This window comes from Lissotriton helveticus, chromosome 8 (genome assembly GCF_964261635.1).
Source record: "Lissotriton helveticus chromosome 8, aLisHel1.1, whole genome shotgun sequence".
NCBI classification, from domain to species: domain Eukaryota; kingdom Metazoa; phylum Chordata; class Amphibia; order Caudata; family Salamandridae; genus Lissotriton; species Lissotriton helveticus.
This window is the reverse complement of record NC_136069.1, coordinates 1,553,616,019-1,553,640,295: the sequence shown is the minus strand read 5'-3', so window position 1 is coordinate 1,553,640,295 and position 24,277 is coordinate 1,553,616,019. Positions and strand designations below refer to the sequence as shown.

At 48.0% G+C, this 24,277-nt stretch overlaps 1 protein-coding gene across 1 annotated transcript in view; it reads right to left on the bottom strand.

Moving 5' to 3' along the window:
• The window catches only part of PLEKHB1 (pleckstrin homology domain containing B1), a 384,556-nt gene that overhangs the window by 158,567 nt on the left and 201,712 nt on the right, over positions 1-24,277 (bottom strand). Inside the window, exon 4 of the mRNA XM_078658558.1 lies at positions 16,646-16,685. Coding sequence (XP_078514684.1) covers positions 16,646-16,685 — 40 coding nt within the window. The remainder of the gene's footprint in view (positions 1-16,645; positions 16,686-24,277) is intronic.

Here is a 24,277-nt window from a genome sequence, read left to right as displayed (position 1 = left end):
GTTTCATCCATATTTAATGACGTTCTCCAATCTTTTTAGACCTCTGTTTTCCATCCACATTATTCTTTAGTCCACACACGGGTAATTATGCAGTTTTTCAAGTTTTCTACTGTTAAAGCTGTGCCCATCCGGACCTTTTGCTTAAACATGACAGATGCAAGAGTTCGTTTGAAGCAGCATTTATTTAAAAAGGACCCAATGCATTTCGGGCTTCAAGCGCCCTTCGTCGGGGGACGCTACAAAGTGAACAATGAAACACATAATCAGTACACTGCATAATTACCCGTGTGTGGACTAAAGAATAATGTGGATGGAAAACAGAGCTCTAAAAAGATTGGAGAACGTCATTAAATATGGATGAAACTTGTCATGAATCAGAAATGTCAGCGGAAGCGGCAAACTTCAGCTGTGCAATCGGTTTTGGGGCAAAATGAAATGCCCCAAGTAATGATGTTGTTGTTAATTCTGGTGCATCTGGGCGTGGCACCAAACCGGTATGCACGCATTCTTGTCAAATTACATGGATAAACTTGGAGTACATTGAAACTAAGGAGTGCATCCCATCACTACAATTGTTTATTCATAATGACTTTCTAAAAGAAGCATTTCTAAAATAGTACTTTTAAATCCAACTATACCAGAAGAGAGGATTGGCCATTATCATTCCACACATATAAAAAATGACAGAGCAACCCCTTCTCAATCAGGAATTACAGCTGCAAGTATTAAAAGGAATTCCTAATGTTAACCGATGAGAGGAGTAGGCCTCACGGTAGTGAAACACACATTGTGATGTTTTTTACAACCAGGACATGCAAAACTTCTGAGTACATGTCCTACCTTTTACATACATAGAAGCCTGACCTATGGACTACCCAGGGCCTACCATAGGGGTGATGTGTAATAAAAGGGGAGTTTAAGGCTTGGCAAAGGGTTTTAAATGTCAAGTCGACAGGTCAGTAACACTGCACATGCAGGCTTTGAAGTGGCAGGCCTGAGACATGTTTAAAGGGCTACTTGTGTGAATGGCACATGTTAAGCCGGACATCCTTGGTGTGGTTTCCCCTGACTTTTTGCCTTCTGACTTCCTGTTTTGCTGACTTTATTTTTGTTAGCTTTAGGATTCTACTGAATCAAGGAGGACTGAATTAATCAATATCTCCAAACAATGTATGTAAAACCCCCTCTGATCCTATTACCAGAAATTGAGTTGGATATTAATCCACCTAATTAAACGTTGGTCAGAGAGGTGACGTTAAACAATAGTCTCCCAGTACAACTAATGTATCGAAACACTGGGTCAAAGGCAATTCCAATAACTGTGTCCACCCATTCAGGAATAAATCACAAAAGACCCTCATTGCTTACGAAGTACGCTCCGAGAGTACTTCGCAAGACCTCTCTGACAACCCTTTAATAAGGTGGATTAATATTGCCATATAAGGATGAGCCTTTGGGCCTTCTATATATTCCCTCTCAAGTAAGAATGGTTTGAGTACACATGGATGACGATTGTATCCAGGTACCCCTTTTCAATTAGTCCTGAATAAGACCAGCTGTTGAGGTAATCAGTGGCCCTTTCCTATGTACCGGGTCGAAACGTTCCATGATTAAGTAACATGGTGGCAACTGTTACTTTACCAACTGTGCCGTCTTTGGTTGAAAATGATTTTATATATGTATTTGTATGTCAAGCATGCTTCCATATGAAGTAATATAGGTTAAGAAATAGGTCCATACCCCCTACTTTTTTCTTCACTCTCACTTTTTACGAGTACCTTCTCTGAGCACCCTTCCTATCAATAAAATCTTTTCTGGAGCGAAGAGTTTATATTTTGATGAACATTGTATTACTATTGTGCTTACAAAAATGTAACTAAAAATCTTTAGAATTTAATGGATATGTGTGTGTCTAAAGATTTGTCATCCTTTATTCAGTTCAATACTTCTGTTCTTTTCTCATTGGACTGCTTTTTGTCTATATGACGACTTACCCAGGTCCTTTGGGTTAATTTTGGGTCAGCCCATTGTTTTCTAACAGGCTTTAGGATTCTGAACACTTTACCACTGCTAACCAGTGCTAAAGTGAATGTGCTCTGTACTCTAAACATGGTAACTTTGTGTTATCCACAACTGCCATATTTAAATTACTTACAAGTGCCTAGTAAAGTGAGCTATATATGCCCAGGGCCTGTAAACTAAATGCTACGAGTGGGCCTGCAGCACTGATTGTGCAACCCACTTCAGCAACCCTTTAAACATGTCTCAGGGAGGAGGCGTGGTCTTACCAGCGGTGCGGTGAGACGTGTCTATGGGAGCTTCGGTAATCCGCCACCATTACAAGCTATTAGAGCGGAGCTGGGGTGCTAAAACTATTGCCCCGGGAGTGGACGTTGACCACAGCGATTGGGGGCACCTACGGTGAAGCGGACTCTCGGCCTGCAGCGCCCCCCCGGCCGGAGGACCGAGGGTGATCGGAGGACCAGCGGCGGGAGCTGCCATCTTGCGGACCCTGTATTGGAGCCCGCCTTGCAGCTTGCCGGCCCCTGGGGATCCCCGTGTCCCTGAATTCGTGAGCAACGCCGCATCTGTGGAGGTGGAGAGGGGACGGCAGAGACCGGGCGGGTGTTCACCGGGGGACCAGTGACTGAGATGCCACTATCGACTCTCCGGTTGCTGCGAAGATCTTGAGGCCTGCGGAGTGGTGAACCGGCCGGGAGGTAGAGGCCCGGGCGGAGCTGGTGGACTACCCCCGCCCCGGCGAGTTGAGGACTGAGCGGAGTGGTGGAGGTAGGGGCTTCGCCCATCGACGGCTGGAGGAGGCTGTGGCTGGCGATCTGCTGGTTACTCCGGTGACCCGTGGTGGGGCCGCTGGAGGAGACGGCGAAGCAGAAGGGCCGAGCCAGCCCTGTGGAGCTCCCAGGGGAGGTTTCAGCGGTGGGGCTCCCGATTGCGGGGCAGGCGGACTGAGCCCCCTGGGTCTGCTGAGTCCCGCGGCAGCACTTGAGGAACCTGCAGGGGAGCGGCGAGACTGGGCGCGCGCTTCCCCGCCATTTTGCCTCAAAGCGCTGGGCGGCCTGGAGACTCCGGCCTTTGTGCGTTTGCGCCCCTGGAGACCTGTGCCACACACGAGGTCTCCACCCTTCTGTGTATTGCTACCTGGGAGGGCTCGAAGAGTGTGCGGGCGGCCGATGCAGACAGGCTGCTGAGCGGCGACGTGGGGGAGTGCTGCACGGCAGCAGTCTCGGCCGCCATTTTGAGGCTGCAGTCTGGGACAGCCTAGAGATACTGATCACTTCTCACCAGCACAGCGATGGCCCACACCCTGCCCTGCTCTGCCTAGCTGTTTGGAGGGTAAGCAGACTTTGGACTTTGCCCTCGGGGGCTTACGTGCAGAGTGTGGAGCGGCTGCAGCTAGGAGCCGCCAGGAAGGGGCAAAGTGAGGCAAGTGCACCCCCTCCATTTTGGATCCCTTTCCCCCGTGGGGCCCTAGAACATTGATTTCCCCGCACTGCTGCGGTTGGGGGCCCTGCGCTGTATGTACTGTCTGCGCGGCCTCTGCTTCCAAGTGCCGAGGGGGGGGGGGGTCGCATTGCCTTTTGGAGCCGCTAAGTGGGGTGGACTGAGATAGCTGGGTGGCAAGTCAGGAGAAAGTCCACGGGGTGTGGCTGAGTAGTGCGATACACTGACCTGGCTGTATGTGCTCCCTTGCTCTAGTGAGCTCCTTGATTACCTGTTACGGGGAGGGGGGGGGGGGATCAGCAGTGGTACATGCAATTTGTCTTAAAGGGCTGGGCAATACACTATCGGTCCCTCGCAGTTACTGCCCCGGGACGGTGTTCCCCCCAACAACAGAAGCTGCAACACTTTTGGACAGGACCCAAGGGTGGAGAGGATGGGCAGGTAGTGGCCTTCAGTGCGGCGGCGCTTGTGACCTGGCGGGCTGGGAGTTGGGGGGTGGCCATTCCGCATACTATACCGAGGTTGAAGCCCTGGACATTGCCAGACAGGAAGCACAATGGCAGGGAGTGAGAGGCTGTCATCCCTAGGCGCAGTACACCTGGCCTATAGAGAACGCGCCACCGGGCTGTCTACGGAACGCTTCGGGGCTGGTGAAGACGTGCTCCAGAGGGGGCAAGGCCGACCCGGCTGCGGCCCCCAGGGACAATTCTGTTGTGTCGATGTGGGGAAAGGTGGGGCGTCGGCTCCCACTGAGGGGCCACCGCAAGCCACCGGAGACTCGATGCCGGTGACCCAGGCATTCATGACCTCTTTCATGTCAGGGCTCAAGATGGAAATTGGTTCCCTACTCTCCGAGGTGCACACCTCTGTGCGGGTACTCCGGAAGGAGGTTACTGAAATGGGAGATCGGGTAGATGGGCTGGAAAAGACAGTGGATGCCCGTATGAAGATCAAGAAAAATTGTTGCAACGCCTGGCGGTGCTGGAGGAGCAAAACATAGAATTACAAGTAAAACAGTAGGATTTGGAGAACCAGAGTCGCCGGAATAACCTCCGGATCTGGGGAATTCCTCTCGGGGAGGAGGAGAAGGACATATTAACATATATGGCGCAACTCCTCCATGAGGTCTGGGGGGGATGAAGACGCCTCTCTGCTGGCTTTGGATCGAGCCCACCGGGTCTTCGGGCCCGCGGGGAGGACGAGGCCCATTCCAGACATCTTGACAAGGGTCCACTTTTTTTACTGAGAAGGAGGCCATCTTAAGGGCGGCATGGGACAAGCCGGATCTTAGCTACAAGGGGCACAAGATACAGACCTTCCAGGACTTGGCGCCCAACATTCTGCGACGACGACGGGCCTTCAAGCCAGTAACTGAGAAGCTGCGGTCCATGGGCAACTCCTACCAATGGGGCCACCCTTCCGCTCTCATTTTCCAGTGGGAGGCCAAGCGAAAAGTGATATGGTCCTACACGGAGGCGGCACAGCTGCTTCGTCTGCCGACATCGCAGCTGACAAGTCCATCTCGCCCGCTGCGTCAGGAGCAGATCCCAGCCAAGCCATCCTGGACTACTGTTCACCACCACCGACGCTCACCTCCCATGGATGAGCGGTCCACTTCGCAGGCCAAACAGGACATCATTGCGCATATTCGATCCCTTGAGGGGGGTCGGGGGGAAACCGCTTCGCGCCGCTCGACTCCATGACCAACTGAGCAGATGCCCGCTATGTACTAGGAAACACATCTCTGTAGCAAATGCATTCTCCTCCCTAGGTCTGCGGTCTGCAGCGATGTCTTAATCTACGCCCCAGCTCCCGGCCAGTGGGGTGGGGGTGCCGGGACCTTCCCGCTAGATGACCTTGGAGATTACTGCAGACCTACCCCAGACTGTCCCTGAGCGAGTGACATCCCTGAGAGTATCCGAACCCTGGGGTGTAGGATGCCCTTTAATTGGGACGGAGCAGTGCGACCCCGTTGGCCGATATGGATATCCACTGCTATGTGGCCCGTTTGGTCACCTTTGGGTTTTTTGATCTTTTCTCTTATCTCTTGCTTCTCACTGGCTTTCTTCTCCTTCTCTCTCCCCTTTTCTGTGTGCGTTGGGTGGGGGGCCTTGCGGCTGCAGCGCTTTGTGTGGGCTGGGGTGGATGACTTTCCCTGCATCTATATGTTTCTGATGGGGCAGGGTGGGGGGGCGTGGACGGGGCCCGTTTGGACTTTAACATGACTGCGAACTTGCCTAGCCCCTTGAAGGTCTTAACGTTTAATGTCAAGGGCCTAAACTCCCCCAATAAACGGAGGCCAACGTGGCGCTATCTTCTTTAGCAGAGCACCAACATCATATTTTTACAGGAAACCCATCTTTAACACGCTGATGTGAGACGAATGGCTCACCCTAAATACCCTCCCTAATTTTGGGCCACAGCAGACACCAAAACAGCAAGTGTAGTAATACTGTGCAGGAATGGCATCAAGCGGAGGGAAGCCAAGCCCTTTAGGAGCGGGGATGGACGTTTGCTTAGAGTGAGTGTGGAGATTGGGCGGCGCCTCTTCACTCTGTGTAATGTATACGCACCCAACCAGATGCAGGACCGATACCTCCGGACACTCCTGAGAGAACATGTTCCGCAAGGCGACTCCTCGCTGATTTTGGGGGGATTTAATTTAGTTTGGGACCCGGAAGCGGATCGCAGTGATGCCTCATTTAGTGGAGCAGGGGCCAGGTCCTCAGTACTGCGCACACAGATAACAGACTTGGGGCTGCTGGATAAGTGGCGCTACCATTCCCCGGGACTGAGGGATTACTCGTTCTATTCTCACGCCCATCGCGCGTACTCCCGTCTTGATTATTTATTTATTTATTTCCCACGCTCTGATACAGGACATGCTGGGAGCCTCCATGTCTGATATTTCGCTTTCTGATCACGCTCATGTTGAGCTGCCCCTGCAGGATCCGGCCGCTTGCCCTGCCGCTGGATATTCTCTGGAATGCAGCCAACGTAGAAAGCATTAGGGCTGCCATTAACTCCTACTTTGCTAGTAACGATCTGCCGGAGACGCCCTTCCCCGTGGTGTAGGACGCCTTCAAGGCCATGATTCGGGGTCATATCACCACTTTCTCGATTGCACGGGCGCGAGAGGCTCGGACTCTGGTGGATAGCCTGGCGAAGGACATAAAGCAAGCGGAGCAACGGGATCAGGGTCACACTTCACTGGCGTCTAGGCGGCGACTCGCTAACCTTAGAGGGCAGCTTTGGCTCTTGCGCACTAACAGGGCAGAAAAATCTTTGCTGGCATTGAGGCAGCGGTATTACGAGGGAGGGGACAAGGTGGGCAGGCTGCTGGCGGGGCTGCTGAGGGCGCATGCGGCCAAGGGTCATACTATTCTGCACTGTATAAGGAGGAAACACCATCCCCGGATGTGGTGGCAGATGTCTTGAGTAAATATACGTGGACGCCGTTACAATCACACTACGCAAAGACCCTGGAAGGCCCTATCACCCAGGATGAGGTAACAGCAGCTATGAGGGATCTCCCCCTTGGGAAGACCCCAGGGCTGCATGGTCTTCCCCTGTCCTTCTATTGCATGTTTCAGTCTCAGCTTAGGCCCCATCTTTTAAGGCTGTACAATTCTTTCACTGACACAGAAGGACCGTCTTCCGACATGGGTATGGTGGAGATAGCACTAATCCTGAAGCCAGGGAAAGATCCCACGCTATGTGCGTCCTACCGCCCCATTGCCTCGCTAAATACCGACCGTAAAATCTACACCAAACTCCTGGCAAAACGTCTGGATCCCTACATGCCGGGTCTTGTGGACCCGGACCAGGTCAGCTTCATCCGCAACCGGCAGGGGGTGGATAACGTGCGCAAAGTTGCGCATCTAGTGGGGAAAGCGCACCACTGGGGGCTCCCGGCCTGCCTTCTGTCGTTAGATGTGGAGAAGGCGTTTGACCGGGTGGATTGGACCTTTCTTCAGGTGGTTCTACAAAAGATTGGGCTGGGTCAGAATATGCTCACTAGGGTCATGGCATCATATCTTACCCTGCAGGCCAGGATTCGGGTTAATGGGCAACTCACGGCGCCGTTCACCATACATAGGGGTACCAGGCAAGGATGCCCCCTCTTACCTTTACTATTTGCCCTAGTAGTGGAACCCCTAGCGGAGATGATCCGTCAGGCACCTGATATTCATGGTATCCCCATGGGTGGACATGAGAGTAAGGTGGTGTTGTTCGCGGATGATCTTATCCTCACCCTAACACGTCCCCAGGAGTCCCTCCCGACACTGCACTCAGCGCTGTGCCTTTTTGAGCGGGACTCAGGCCTCAAGATCAATCATGGCAAATCCTGGTCCCTCAATCTCACCGTCCTGACGGAGGAGATACCCCTCATGGAGAAACTTGTGCCGTACCAATGGGCCTCCCAACACATTCGCTAACTCGGTCTCCAGCTGACTCCCTCTCTAGATGCATGGACGCAAGTAAACTGGCGGGAACGTCGGAGGACAGTCCTTGAAGATTTACGGAGGTGGAGGCCCCTGGTATTGGGCAGAATCAATGACATCAAGATGTCGATCCTCCCTAAAATGTTATAATTTTTCAATGCCTCCCCATGCCCATCCCGCTGCATTGTATACAAGGCCTCCAACGCGACCTCACACATTTTATTTGGGGCGGGAAGCGACCTCGGTTCTCTCTGAAGCTCCTTATGACATCACGAGATGGGGGGCTGGCCTGCCTCAACCTCATGGATTACTAATGGGCATAGCACCTTCGTTTTGTGGTGGAGTGGTGGATGATGGAGAGTGAGAAGGGATGGTTGCATAAGGATCAGGCAATGACCAGGCGAACCATTTGGGACCTTGTATGGCAACATCGGGGGGCACGCTCTAGGAGCGCCTACATAGAGGTACCCACAAGGACGGTTCAGGAAATATGGGATAAAATAGCTGTGCGCAGAGGCCTCACGACATTTCCCTCACTGCATACCCCGATAGAGGGAAATCCGTTCTTCCCGCCGGCACATCCCACGTGTGCCTTTGCCAAATGGACATAGGGGGACTGCAGGGTGATTAACTATCTGTATGAGGGGGGGTACACTCAAGACCTTTGCCCAATGCAGGGAGGAGTTCCGCGTCCCACCGGAAGCGGGATTGCAATACGCTCAGCTGAGGCACTGGGTGTCCGAGGGGGAGATGTATCAGGCGGCTACACGCGCCTTCAACCCCTTTGAGCGACTGGCCCGCTATTTTGTTGAATCAAAGGGGCTGATATCTCGGATCTACCAGATTCTGCAGCATCCAAAGACGCCACCCTCTCACCCATATCAACATCAATGGTAGTCAGTATCAGACACGGACATTTTTCCCTCGCAGTGGTGTCAACTATGGCAGGATATTCCCAAAGTCTATCGTAGCATTCCGCAGCGGGAAAACGCCTATAAACTCATGACTCAATGGTATTACACGCCCCAGCGTCTCCACAAGATGTTTTCTACATCCTCTTCTTTGTGTTGGAGGTGCCGGTCTGCATCAGGGGATTTTATTCATATTTGGTGGGCATGCCTGTCGTTGACCCTATTCTGGAAAGAGGTCCTTAGCCACATCAAGGGGGTATTGGGATTCCCTTTGCCAGAAGCCACAAGCACAATCCTACTAGGTATCAAACCTGCTAGCCTGAAGGTGCTCACCCGGAGAGATTGGATTCTTGCTCTCCAAATACTAGGAGCGGCCAAGCAGCTTACAGCCCTGTATTGGGAAAAAACCAAAGTGCCTCCAATGGCAGCCTGGTTTGTGCGTTTATGGCATGTTGTCACGATGGAGCTCTTCACAGGGTGAAGCACGCGACACGCGTTTTAAGGCTGTTTGGCAACCCCTAGTTAAATATTTCTATGCTGTTGAACATGCGCGCCACATGCCTACCAAGCTCAGGACGCTGCGCCTCTTTGAAGATGCTATTGTTCCTCCCGATCCGGGTAGAGTGCTTCCGTAGATGCCCTCGTGCATTGAGACCCCATCGCCATTGGTGCTGGATCGGGCCTTCAGCCCCCCACCCCACCTATCCCCTGCGCACACTGCACTTACCCTTGCTGTGTTGTCCTCCCCCTTCTACTTCCTTCCTTTCCCTTCATCTTCTCTCTTTTTTCCTCTCTCCACTACTCTTTGGGTTCTTTGGCCTTGTTGGGCCGACTGTTGAGTTTGGGCCGATTGCCTGTTTGTTACGAAGGTAGATCTCAGGGGTCTCACCTTCTCACAGGACCAGATGGCATTACACTATGCACCATGAGACGCGGCCGGCCCCTCAGGGGTTGTAGGCCAAACGCTGTGTACAATCTTGCTTTCTGCGTAGTTTCCTAACGACATCAATGAAATGCCCAGTTACGCGGCCGGCCTTGTATAGGGTTGTAGGCTTAACGCTGTACATCAAATAGACCTGTGTTATGTGTTTTTGTCTGAAAAATAAAACAGATTTGAAACAAACATGTCTCAGGCCTGCCACTGCAGCACTTGTGTGAGCAGTTTTAAACTGATATTACGACCTGGCAAGTTAACCTACTTGCCAGGCCCAAACCTTCCCCTTTCGGTCGAGCCTAGACAGCGCTAGCACTGTCTCTTCGAGACATGTTGTATACACTTTGTGGGCTTATAGCTGAACATTGCCTTTTTATTCATTACTTAGATTGTCCTTTAGAAAGGCTTGCTTGCTAGTGGTTGATCTTTCCTCTTTGTCCCTCCTTGTTGTCATTTGTTTCCTCCCTCAGAGCTGCGCCTAACTACTGGTATCTTTCCACTTTGATGCTTATATGTTTGTTTTGGGGCACTATTTTTTCTAAGTTTCCTGCTTGTTTTTAGTGAAGCTTCCCTTTTCATTTGCAGAGCATTCTCGCTACGAGCTTCACTCTGTATTTTGTAAACAGGCCTGTATATCTTAACTTTATCTTCTCACATTTGCAGGGCATGTGTGGAGTGGTGTGGCTCACTGGTTAGAGGTGGCAGACCCGGAAGCAGAGAACGGCCCGGGACCAGGGTTCAGTTCCCGACGCGGCAGGGTCGTGGACCAGGGTCAGCGGACTCGATAATTCTCGCCTCGGTGCCTACTCTAACCAGGGATCACATTCGGCAACTCTGGGCATTAGCTTGCCTCATCTCTACAACGGCCCCCCACATTTGCCGGGGATGCCTGGTTTCACCTTGGAGATACCCGGAAGTACCATCTCACAGGGATAGCCAGGACGAGTTCCCCAGCAGTCTACAGCGCCACGACGCCTCAGGGCAGCAGTGCGCTTTACAAGACACATACATTTACATTCAAATAACAAATGTCAGACACTATTTTCAGAAGGCGCATGTTCCCTGCCCCCACACCCTCATTCATTGCTTCTTGTTTATTTTGTTAAGAGCGCTTCACACGAGTGCTGCAGCCGTGTTAATTACAGAGGTTACTTGTGGCGCCATGCACATGTTGATTATTTGCTATTGCAGTGCGCAGCATACATTTTTAAAGCAAAATGGCTGCTTAGGGTGCTGCTCACATATATTATTAGCAGATGCAGTGCGCCTCATTCAACTTTAATTACAGTGGCTGCTTGTGGTGTCTCACACTTATTGTTTTTTTAATGTTTGCTTTAAGTGTGTAGCGTTACTCCTTGAACTTTAAGGCTCTCAGATGTACTTAATCTTGGCTACAGAAATAATAATAAAGGAATGTCAGGGGTTATATTGCCAATTTGCTGAGGCAGATTAACAATGTAAAGAGAAGGGAAACTGGATATATTGCTTGTTTTTCTTCTCAGGAGACATGCTGCATGCTGAGGCAGGACAGGAGGGAAGAGCTGACACTTGCACCTGAGTAGGGCTGTGCCTGACCCCACACAAAGGGTGGCATACCGCTCTGTAGTAGGTCTGGGGCCAGGGCAGGAAAGGCAGGGCTTTTTGCAAATCAAAGCATCTCTTTGAAGTCTCCCTACTTCAAAGGCTGAATCAGGGATACGTACTGTACCCCTGACATCATGAATTCAGAACATTTCTGGAACTAGGGACATTCTGCCAGGAAGAAAAGTTGCTGTGATGTAGGAGGTGCTGCCTCTTTTCTAACTGCTTTGCTATGTTGGCCTGCTGCTTGGCAGTCTCTCCTAAAGCACAGCAATCAGCAAGCAGCAGGCCAACACAGCAAAGCAGTTAGCAAAGTGGCAGTCCCTCCTACAGCACAAAACTGTGCTACCTGCTACTTCTTGCCTGGGAGTGAGAAGGACTGGACCTGCTCTCTACGTCCTTGAACCCAAGTTCTCCAAGGGATTGTTCGAATGCCTCCTATCTTGAGGTCTCAGGGCCATGAAAGACTTCCTTTAACTCTGCTTCAGCTGCAGGACTCTGCCAACTGCAAATCCTGCCCTGTCAAGAGGCGCCAATCAATTCCTGGGCCTTGGAAGTGTACTCTGCAGCTGTTTCATCTAGAAAAAATCAACGCTGTAATGACTTTGCTTTCATCGGAGCCGATGCAGAGCCCTTCGATGCAGCATCAATTAGAAGACATCCACGCGCAGCTCGACGACGATGTTGGACCTGACTGACCATCAAAGGGGTTCGATGACAACGTGGGATCAGACTGCAAGGCTTGATATTGTCACATCTACCCAGCAGCGTGGATCAGATCCAACGCATCGATTCTTCGGCGCTGATGCTTTCTCCATCCAAGGTACTTTTTTAGCGGGCCCAGCATGGGTCCTGTAGCCAGCCTGCCCTCCATCGTGGTCGGCCTGCCCTTTGAATTCACCTCAGTCCAGCGCGACCTCAATTAACCCCTAAGCACTATTTGGTTTAAAGCACTATATTGCATTTTATTCTTTAGAAATACATATCTCAAGTTCTACTCATTGGATTTTTGTTGTTTTCGTCTTGTTTTACTCAGATAAATATTATCCATATTTCTAAACTGGTGTGGAGTAATTTTTTTGTGTTCTCACTGTGTTACCACAATTTCAGTGTTGCACAAATACTTTACACATTGCTTTTTAAGTTAAGTCTGGTTGCTCTGTGCCAAGTTACCAGAGGGTGAGCACAGGTTAATTTAGGTTGTGTATCTGACTTACCCTGACTTTGATTGTGGTCCCTACTTGGACAGGGGGCATACCTCTGCCAACTAGAGACCCCATTTTTAACAGGCAAAATCAGTGCTGCAGGCCTACTAGTAGCACTTAATTTACAGGCCCTGGACACAGGTAGCATACTCTACTAGGGACTTACATATGCATGTAATATCCCAACTGTGAATATACCAAATGTAACCATGTTTAGGGGAGAAGCACATGCAATTTAGCACTGAACAGCAGTGGTAAAGTGCTCAGAGTCCTAAGGCTAACAAAAAGAATTAGCAAAAAGAGGAGGTAAGTAGGCAATATGTTTTGGGAAGACCACCCTAAGGCTAACAGTTCTAACAGCATATACTGAAAGGATTTCTGGGTTGATGTTTTTCAACACTGAAGTATGTGGTGTAAGAACGAAAAATGGGGAAAACATGCACTCTCAAGGCATGCTTTATGCTTTCTACTCTGGAATCAACAAAACCCTGCTACACAAGCTCCAAACCATCCAGAACACTGCAGCCAGACTCGTCCTCGGAACCCCTTGACACGAGCACATAACCCAGTTCCTACAAGACCTCCACTGGCTCCCCATCGTGAAGAGAGTAACCTTCAAGCTACTCACCCACGCCTACAAATCCCCCCACAACATCGGACCAATATACCTCAACGATAGAGTCTCCTTCCACTTACCCAAAAGGAACCTCCGCTCCGTCGACCTCGCCCTGGCACAGACCCCGTGCATCCGTAGAACCAGAGCAGGCAGAAGAGTTTTCTCCTACGTTGCAGCAAAGACCTGGAATGATCTCCCAGTCGACATCAGATGCTCCCCCTCTCTGCACACTTTCAAGAAGAGCCTCAAGACCTGGCTCTTCGACTGATCCGGAGCTGCAAACGCCCCCCTCCACTTCCCCCCAGCACCTTGAGACCCTCACAGGTGAGCAGCGCGCTTCATAAACCCCCTGATTGATTGATGCTTTTACAAAAAAAGTTTCCCAAAACAGACACTTGTGGAAGGATAGAAGGAGTCAAAGACATGGCAAATAGGCTCTGCTCCGTGGGTGGAACATACAGGAAATGGACGGGTTATAACAATAAAACTATCAAATAGAAAGCAGGAAAATAAAAGTAACAAACCAAAAAGCATATAGATGGGTGGAGTTGCTTTCCAGATCTGCTAGCAACATGTACCCAATAAGTCTTACACAACCAGACAGCTGTCTTTGAGCTAAAATAAACAGTGAAACAGAACGATATGCTTAAATTGAGAAAAGGGGAACAGCTACTTTATGGTAGACTGATCACTGCTTAAAATCACAACGCACTGCAGTGACAGATAACACATCAGAACATGTTGTACATAACCAGCAGTGCTTAACCTTTAAAACACAAGTGTAGGAGCCCAAAAGTATTCCTAGGAGGTCATTGCACACATCTAGCTCTGGTGCCACCGGCTTCCCCAACTGGCACCAACCACTTCCACCACGGGCACCAACTGCTCTACTGTCTGCATGGACACTGCACAAAGCTGGGTATAATACTTGAATTCAATTAAAAAGAGTGAGCCAGCCAGCCATCCTCAAGGGATCTTGTGTGCTCTCGCCCAAGTTTAACAAAATTGAGGCAAATAGTGGATCTTCCAGCACAATTGAGTCGTAAAGTTTTTATTAAGCCATACAAAATCCGCATGTCCAATGAAAGCCAGCAGTGGGGCCTGACCCATCTTTGGAAACCAATGTTTGGCAAAATATGCTCAAGTTACATCCTCAATGAAAGCACTCCAACATACTGCATGTATGAATCCCTCTTCACAGCACGCCGCAAGTGGGAATTACTCACTTGCTCCTTTCAGCCTCTGCATTAGCCCACGTTAGTGCACAGCCAACTCTCCCACCCAGACCAAGGCCCAGGACAGAGCTGATGCTCCTTGGCAAGCCCCCTACTTTAAATATGGGATCATTTTGGCCAATCTTTCTCGGCCCACTCCCCCTCCTAAGGGGGAGCGGGGTCGAGAAAGCCAGACAGCCGTGAATTAGATATTGTTTGTATTAGTTCCCTTACGCGAGAGAATCATTTACCTCGAGAGCTTTGGCGACATAGAGTTACGTATGAGATCTACCTTTTCTTGAACGCACAGTGACCGGGCCTTTCTTACAAGTGCTCTTCTCAGCCTTGTCCTGATGAAGACCACAACGTGAGGACTGAATTTACCCTCAACTCTAGGGGTCGAAATGTTGACCACATACAACATCACGACAAGCTCTAAGGATAGACCGTTACGATTAACATGTACATTTGAGCTATGTTTGCTTTCAGGAACGACTGACTTATGTTAGGATGGAAAGGTTCTACTAAATGCATAAATGATGTATATATGTCAATATACCCGTTTCCTGTCCTTCACTCACAGACTCATCATCATCTACCCTACCTCTCCTTTTTCTCCCCTCACACCAAGAGCACTGTAAATATTTATCGCACTACTATATATTGGACCAACTGTGTTGCCATTAAGAAATGCTTTGACTTTATATTGTATTTGATGCCTCTCAACTTTGGGATTAAATTTGATTTGAGCACCATAGAAAAGTAAGAGTGGTGTATACATTCTCTTTATTCCCTTTTTTAAATAAGTTGCTACCACGACCACCACTGTTTTGTACTGTAATACTGACCCAGGTCTGGTAGTTTTACGTGGGTTACCCCGTTAAAACTGAAGACATATATACATCTGAGGCTCGAGACTCTAGGCTATATCATCTTATAATTTCCCAACTCTATCTGGCTTCGCAGCTGTAGTTAGTTTAGTAACTGGCACTGTATGCTCGAACTGTGCGACGTATTAGCGCAAATTGTCACAAGAGAATTGGGTTGATATTTAGTGTTATAGGATTTATTGGTTTTATATATCTTTTGTGTTTTATTGATTGCATGTTATGGATTTTCTCTCCTATAATTGTTTTATTGTACTTCTCTGATCTTATTGAAATTGAATAACTTATTTTGAATTGGATTGACAGAAAATCTGACCAGCATAATTGTGGTAGCAATAACACATCAGCTACATATCAAGCAAGAACCAGCATCTCAGACAGAAATCTGTGACCAAAGGGATGATTGCACAGGAGTGTCGATGCAAAGAACCAGCATCTCATACGGAAATGAATGACCAAATGGGTGCTGGTACAGGAGCATCCAAGCAAAGAACCAGCATCTCAGACAGAAATGTATGACCAAAGGGATGATTGCACAGGAGTGGCCATGCAAAGAACCACCATCTCAGATGGAAATGAATGACCAAATGGATGCTGGCACAGGAGCTTCCAAGCAAAGAACCAGCATCTCAGACAGAAATGCATGGTCAGAGGGATGCTCGCACTGGACAGTCTAAGCAAAGGACCAGCATCTCAGACAGAAATGTATGACCAAAGGGATGATAGCACAGGAACGTCCATGCAAAGAACCAGCATCTCAGACAGAAATGTATGGCCAGAGGGATGCTGGCAAAGGACCAGCATCCCAGACAGGAATGTATGATCAAAGGGTTCAGGCACAAGAGTGTCCATGCAAAGAACCAACATCTCAGACAGGAATGTGTGACCAAATGGATGTTAGTAAAGGAGTGTCCCTGTTGGGGAGATGCTAGGGGGTGTGGTGCTGAATAGGAGTGGTGATGAGCTTCATCTGCACATAGTGGAAGGAGCCCCGGGATGGCTGTCTTGATGTCTGCATTTTGGTAGTAATAGTGTTGCAAGCAAGAAATAGTAGCAAAAGGGGTGAGTTTTGGGTATATGTCTGGGGATAGGGTGTTTCAGACTTGAGGTGTTTTATGAAGTCTACCAGGAGTGACACTAGTTTTATTTTATTTTTGACTGCACATTGGACTGGTGTTAGGGCACTCCCATCCTGTAACCTCTGAAATGTGTCTTGTGCCGGCCATATATTGCAGCACATAGCCCCGTAGGGTTCCTGCCATGTTTATTCTCTGAATTTCTTTTTTGTGAGATTAACAATATATCAATTTCTGAGGCAGAGGGAACAGAAGGGCTTTACATAAAAGTACACCAACAGCACAGACAAAAGAAGCTGCAAATGATGACTTACCATATGGGATTTCGCCTCCAGCAGAGACATCTTCCAGGCGCTGTAAAGAGAACGTGACAAGGCTTAGTGAAATTAAGCTAATTTGATGTCCACTTAAGTGCAGTGGAGTCAGAGGTTTGCAACAGTCATTAAAAGTCTGACTTTATGAATAAGGTTCTCTGTAAATTACATAGCATGCAAAGATAACTGAATGTTGAGGCTGGCATAAATGTCTCTTACATAGTGAATTCACATGAGTGTATGTTCTCTTCTACAACATGTATGATTCAACTTGTGTCCTTTTGACCTGATTATTGAGGTACATATCCAGGATTAAATCTTATTTATGCCTGGAAACAGCAAGTAACCTGCAGATGTAATATGTGAATTATTCACAAAGATGTACATGCCTGATACAATGAACTATCAATGTGTAAATTAGGCATATATGGCCCTATTTCTAAACATACTTTCACAGGTTTATATATTTGTTGATAAGGGAGTTTTGTAGAGTGCTGAATTAGACTTTCAGTACCTTCATAGAACTAGACACATAAATAAACATGGTCCAATGGCAGAGAGGGAAGTTATGAAAGAAGTCAGTAAAATTGAGACTTAAATCTGATATTGTGAGATGAACCTCTAATGAATGTTGAGGTACAGAAAAGGCAACCAGAATAGTTAATATTCTTCCTGCAATGCATGTGGTTTGGTTCTTCCTTTCATGTCACAGCAGGTGTACAGTGGATAATCATAGGACTTGTGAGGTTGACAGTTGAGGTGCAAGTTTCAGTTGCTCTCCTGGGACCATGCCCTAGTACGCTGTGTATGTAATTCTCACCTCCACTGACCGCTAGTAAAGTGCTATCGAAATTGGTGTTGGAACTGGTTTAGGGGCCATTGGACAGGCAGGGGATACTGTGCTAAATTGTGTCAGCTGAAGTCATGTGCCTCTGCTGTCCTGGGACCTGACCTGCTACTAGACCCGTCACTGATCACAAAGTACACCTTTTAGCACTTTACTCATAAGGCAGTGAAGCACAGCAGTCCAAAGATTATTAAGGAAAGTGGTGTGGGGTGATAAAATAAAGTACCTCCAGCACGTTGCCTTACAGAAAGAGAAATACTTGTTCTACTGCACAATGCAATACAACACATACAATCATACTACACGTAATCACACAAACAGAGGTATCTACATAGCTTACTGGGCAATCAACATTTAACGACTAATGGTAGGGGAACAGTCATAATATTTCCTCCTCTCTCTTTGTGTGCAGGTCCCATTCCCACAGAGTAGTATGCTACCCCAGTGCACTCTGGGTCTTGGAAGTCAACCACCAGTATTTCCCTTGAGAAGCGTACCCCACCCATTGTGATTTGGTTCTCCACCCCTTATAGCATAATGCTCAGGTGCCTTAACGCTTATGGATTCTCAGTTGGCTCTAGTGTTTTTGTTTTGTTCTAATCACACATCTTCCATGGTGTGCACCACGCCTCAGCAGGTGTGGCCACAGACAATCAGCTGACTCTACTGCTCAGGGCCCTTGAGTAATGGGTCAGAGCCAGTACCAAGGGTAGGAGGAGAGTACAGCAAGCATGGCTGGTGTTAGGCCAGGCGCGGCTCTCTTGCCTCTTTTTCGAGCTGTTGAAATCTTCAGTGTGCAATTTCCAATGAGGTCATGCAGACACACTATAACCCACCATCAAAAATGGACAAACAAGATCTAGGAAGTCAGAAAGAAGCCAGTAGTCTATAGGAGTCTGATAGGGGACTTCAGCTGGCCCCTGGTAAAAGTGCACCAAACTCCTCAGTGATGCTCGTATTCAAGTAAGATGGGATGATCTGAGTATACCTATGGTCATTTTAGTGACTCTACTGCACACATTAAGGTTTTTTCTTCTGCACCATGGAGCTTTAGAACAATGCAGTCATCAGGATGAAAGCTAGTTCTTAATGTGCCTCTTGCAGCAAAGCCTGTCCACTCAAGAGAGGGACTCACAAGGTATGAAGCAGGTGCCATGAATAAGTGGCTTAACAAAATGCCAAGGCAGGGTAAGGACACCATTTGGCTCACCACTGCTCTGGGCAGTCCACTTGACTCCTCACATATCTGGCAAGGTTAGAAGGAGACAAGTGAAGCATTAACAAACAGCTCCCTATTGCGCCAAGTAGCTAGACTGTGGGTGATTCTTCTAGGCAGATCCTCACTGAAGTTATACTTTCAAAAGCTTTTTCGTCTCAGTAACAGTTCCCTCATTCCAGCCTCCTATCAAGCAACACACCTGGAAGTCCCTGAAACAGTCATATAAGAGGCTAGCTCATATTTATGCCCAGCTAACCTATTAAGATGTGGATTACAGGACTCTGATCTAGAGTCCTCTGATGAGAAGGCACAGAGATCGCTTCCCTGGAACTGCCCAGCTATAAAACGCTTGATTTGCGGGTCCGGCATGAAGGGTGGAGTACGGTGAACTCTGACTTGATAGCTTTGGTAACAGGTGGTTTGATTTGTAGGGGATTAAGGTAGGAAGTTATTTTAATTACAATGTATTGTTTTGTTATGTTTAACAAACGTTTATGTTAATGTAAATGATTAATTAGTAATTATGCAATGTATTTAATTGATTACATATTTTAATAATTTATTGTTTTTTTAATTAATTGTTAATTTGTTAATCAATTTATTGATCTATAACATTTAAAAACGTTTTATATTTATTATTTATATGCTTTATTTAATCATCAATTTAATAATAGTGTTTCATTTAGACAATTATATTATTTTTTTTAAGTTGTATGTTTTGGGTAGTAGGGAAAGAATTGACTATTTTAAATATTTGAAATTTCTTTCCTAATTCTTTTAAATTACTTTGTAATATAAAATTATCTTTTTTTCTTACATTTAATTTTATTTTTCCACAATGAATTTATTTTTATTTTGAATATTCTTATATTGTTATGTATTTAAATGTTTTTTTAAATCAAGTTTAGGCATTGGAATGGTATATCTAGCCCCTCAAAAGTCCAACAATGTCACTACTGTTGCTTAGATTGGAATGGTAATAGAACATTTACCCCCACCAAAGTCCAACCCTATTTTAATTGATACATTATTTCTAAAAAAGCATTACCATTTTTTAAATTTAGATTGATATATCTATTTGTCATTTCAATAATTTTAATGCAATATTCTAAATGGTTTAAATATTGTTTAAAGTATATATATATATATATATATATATATATATATATATATATATATATATATATTACCTACTGGCGGTCGCCAGTAGGTATATATAGTTAGGATTTTTTCTCTATGGGATTTTTGAAAATTCTATGTCTAATAACTTTGGCGTTTGTGGACGGAATTGGCTGAAATTTTCAGGAAAATGGCACATTTTGTTTCTGAGCAGCCCTTGAAAATTTGGGGGGGGGGGGTTCGTCAAGGGGGGGCTGAGAAAAAAGGGGGGTCCCAAAACGTGTTTTTAACATTGAGTTTTCCATAGGGCGGTTGGCCTCACTTTTAGCCCGAACGGCTGAATGGATTTGCACGAAACTTGGCAAAATTGTAGGGACTGGTAGCCCGATGTGCCTTTTGTAGGTCTCAATATATGTGCTACAGTGGATTTTGAGAAATTAACGTTTAAAAAAAGATATATATCTGTAACAGCGGACCGGGCAGCGCTCCAGGACGCGTACTTTTCGCGCAACGGAGCTTTGTGAAGCGAAGCTGATTGGTTCTCCGGCGTCTGTCAACATTCCAAACAGTCCGTAGCGGCCGCCATCTTGTCTCTCGGTAGGATCGAGAGACAAGAGGAGGCCAAAGCGAAGGGGCAAATGACCATAAGGGGGAATAGTAGATCCTCGCTGACCCCCTAGGTTTGATGTGGAGGTTTTAAAAGGGCCCCGCGGGGCAAAAAAAAAATATAATAATAATAATCGAACGGCTGAATGGATTTGCACGAAACTTGGCAAAATTGTAGGGACTGGTAGCCCGATGTGCCTTTGCTAGGTCTCAATATGTGTGCTTCAGTGGATTTTGAGAAATTAACGTTCAAAAAAAGATATATATCTGTAACAGCGCACCGCTTCGCGTACTTTTCGCGTTACGGAGCTTTGCGAAGCGAAGCTGATTGGCTCTCCGGTGTCTGTAAACATTCCAAACAGTCCGTAGCGGCCGCCATCTTGTCTCTCGGTAGGATCGAGAGACAAGAGGAGGCCAAAGCGAAGGGGCAAATGACCATAAGGGGGCATAGTAGATCCTCGCTGACCCCCTAGGTTTGATGTGGAGGTTTTAAAAGGGCCCCGCGGGGCAAAAAATAATAATAATAATAATAATCGAACGGCTGAATGGATTTGCACGAAACTTGGTAAAATATTAGGGACTGGTAGCCCGATGTGCCTTTGCTAGGTCTCAATATATGTGCTTCAGTGCATTTTGAGAAATGAACGTTCAAAAACAAGATATATATCTGTAACAGCGCTCCGCTTCGCGGAGATAAAATTATATCTGTATTACCTAGCTGTTGCTAACACCAGTTAGCGACGGCTAGTAGGAGATAGCGACCATCTTGTCCCCACTTTGCATGTGAGTGATATTTATCACTAATGACATGCAAAGTGGGCATGCCAAGATGTTAGCGACTGGAAACAGTCGCTAACATCGCTATCTCCTATTATCAACTTTTGGAAATATTCGAGATAAGCGCGAATATCTCCAAAAAGTAACAGCTGCCCTGAGCAGTTCTTAGCCATGTTATCCAATGGGAGGTGGATAACATGGCTAAGAGCATTAGCTCGGTAATGCATGAATATCGCTGAGTTTTCAGCGATATTAATGCATTGCGGTCGTTTTTTATCGTATTTGCGATAAACCTTGATAATAGCAAGGTTTATCTGCGATAATTTCTGACGGTAAAAAAATCTTTGCAATGCATCGTTAGGGATAAATATCGCTTAACTTTGGTAATATGCCCCAACGTCTGTTAACGTTCGATTCGAAGGAAATCAGGAAGTGTTGAAAAACATTGTCTGCGCCATCTTGTCTTTTTTCAAATGCCACACTTTTGTCGTGCACGGCAGCCATTTTAGATGCCTTGACCAGACCCACTCTGTGCACGCTGTCGATCCTTAGCATGGCTCCCCACCCTCGCAAGCATCTCACCCAGGCAGTGGTCACCCCCGCTCTCTGTCTTATGCATGGGTAATAAACCTCCCCCCATCTGCGCTGCTCTTCCCTGAGAATCACACCCTGTGCCCGCCCGACACCTCCCTTTCGCCCTATTCACTACCGCACCCTCTGACACTCCTTTTCCTCTGTGTCCGATTGTCCAGGCTGGTCCTAGGGTATCAGCTAGCCCTGCAGATGTAGTTTATGGCCACAGCTGTAAAGAATCACCCCTCTTCAAAGGAGTTATAGTAGATCAAGGCCCACACTCAATGAGATCCGTCACAGCAGAAGCGTTGCTATTATCTGAAAACCATCCTGTATTGTGATTGGGGAGGGGACCGAGCGTGAAGCGGAAGATTCTAGGGATGACTCTTTGTACATCAAAGTTTTTACAATTATGTGTCACATTAAAAATATATAGCACTCCGACAAAGTAGTAAGATTATAAAACTTTAATAATTTATAAATATATACAAGAAAACAAAAATAGTAATAACATATAAACATTTTTAGGGAAAAACAACGAAGTAGCGGTCGGCTGTGCGAATAGTCCCAACGCAGCACAACGTCCAGATTTCCGGCGTGGGGCGTCGCGGGGGGTGGGTCATCAGTAGCAAACTGTTGTGCGAATAGTTCCAAGGCAGCAGAACGCGCCGAAATCTAGATGACACGAAAGTGATGTCTAGTAAGTTGCCACCCAGCAAATAACGGCGTGGGGCGTTGCGGGGGGTGGGTCATCAGTAGCAAACTGTTGTGCGAATAGTTCCAAGGCAGCAGAACGATGGCACCAAGGTGATGTCCAGTAAGTTGCCGCACTGGTTTTGGTATCCTACAATGCTGCTCCGAATAACGGCGTGGGGCGCCCCGGGGGAGGCGGCGTGAACGGGCCTCTCCAGGTGGAGTGTCATCTGTTGTAGTGGGGCGCCCCTTTACCGTTTCAGTTGCCATTCCGTCCGTTTTTGGTCCACTGTGTCAAAAGCCGCAATTCAGCTGAGTTGCGCCCACTCTTGCGGTGCAGCGATAGGCGGCTGTCACAGGACTCTCAAAATGGCGGCAGGCTCTTTCCTTTTTGGGCCTGGTCCACTGAAATGGCCCTGGGACACCTTGGAAATCGGACGCTTGTCTGCTAGGTCTTGGACCCCATTCTCGAAAGCGTCCCCTCCGCCTTGAGAATTCATCAAAAGTTTTGGGGGCCCCGACTCCTGCAGGCTTCTGGTGGGGAGCGGCTGCCATGATTGCTCGCGGAATGACCACGACGGAGCTACGAGATGGTGGTGCTCTCATGCTGACGCCAGCTTCAGTCTGAAACATCCAGAACCAAGGTGGGGCTTTCATCGTTTGGGGAAAAAAAAGTTTTCATCCAATGAAAAGTGTTGTTTTTAGGTCATATGATCAAGCCTTCCATCATTAGGAAACCAAAAGTAAAATGAACCAATGAAAAGTTTTATAAACAAGTCACATGACCTGTTATGCGGCATAGGGTATAAAATGCGGAGAAAATACGTTGGCACGTGAGGCGGCGTCAGTAGCGGACCGATGTGCGAATAGGCCGAAGGCAATACAACGCGCCAAGATCCGGATGGCACCGAGGTGGTGTCCAGCAAGTTGCAGCACTGGTGTGGCCATCCTACAATGCTGAAAGTCGGCGTGGGGCGCCCCGTTGGCCTGTGAGTTTGCATCAGTAGCGGACCGATGTGCGAATAGGCCGAAGGCAGCACAACGCGCCAAGATCCGGATGGCACCGAGGTGGTGTCCAGCAAGTAGCAGCACTGGTGTGGCCATCCTACAATGCTGAAAGTCGGCGTGGGGCGCCCCGTTGGCCTGTGAGTTTGCGTCAGTAGCGGACCGATGTGCGAATAGGCCGAAGGCAGCACAACGCGCCAAGATCCGGATGGCACCGAGGTGGTGTCTAGTAAGTTGCCGCACTGGTGTGGCCATCCTACAATGCTGAAAGTCGGCGTGGGGCGCCCCGTTGGCCTGTGAGATGGCGTCAGTAGCGGACCAATGTGTGAGTGGGGCCGAAGGCAGTGCAACAATATTTTCGGAATAGAAGACACCACTAGGTGCTGAGATGCCAAGATCCGTATGGCACCGAGGTGGTGTGTAGCAAGTTGCCGCACTGGTGTGGCCATCCTACAATGCTGAAAGTCGGCGTGGGGCGCCCCGTTGGCCTGTGAGTTTGCGTCAGTAGCGGACCGATGTGCGAATGGGGCCAAAGGCAGCGCAACAATAGTTTCTGACTGACACCACAAGGCGCTGAGATGCCAAGATCCGGATGGCACCGAGGTGGTGTCATAGTTGAGAGTTCTGAGCAGCGGTTGTAACACTGTCTGAAGCTTATTTGCAGCTGCTGCAGCTTCACTACGCGTCAAGATCCGGATGGCACCGAGGTGGTGTCTAGTAAGGTGTACTGGTGTGGCCATCCTACAATGCTGAAAGTCGGCGTGGGGCGCCCCGTTGGCCTGTGAGTTTGCGT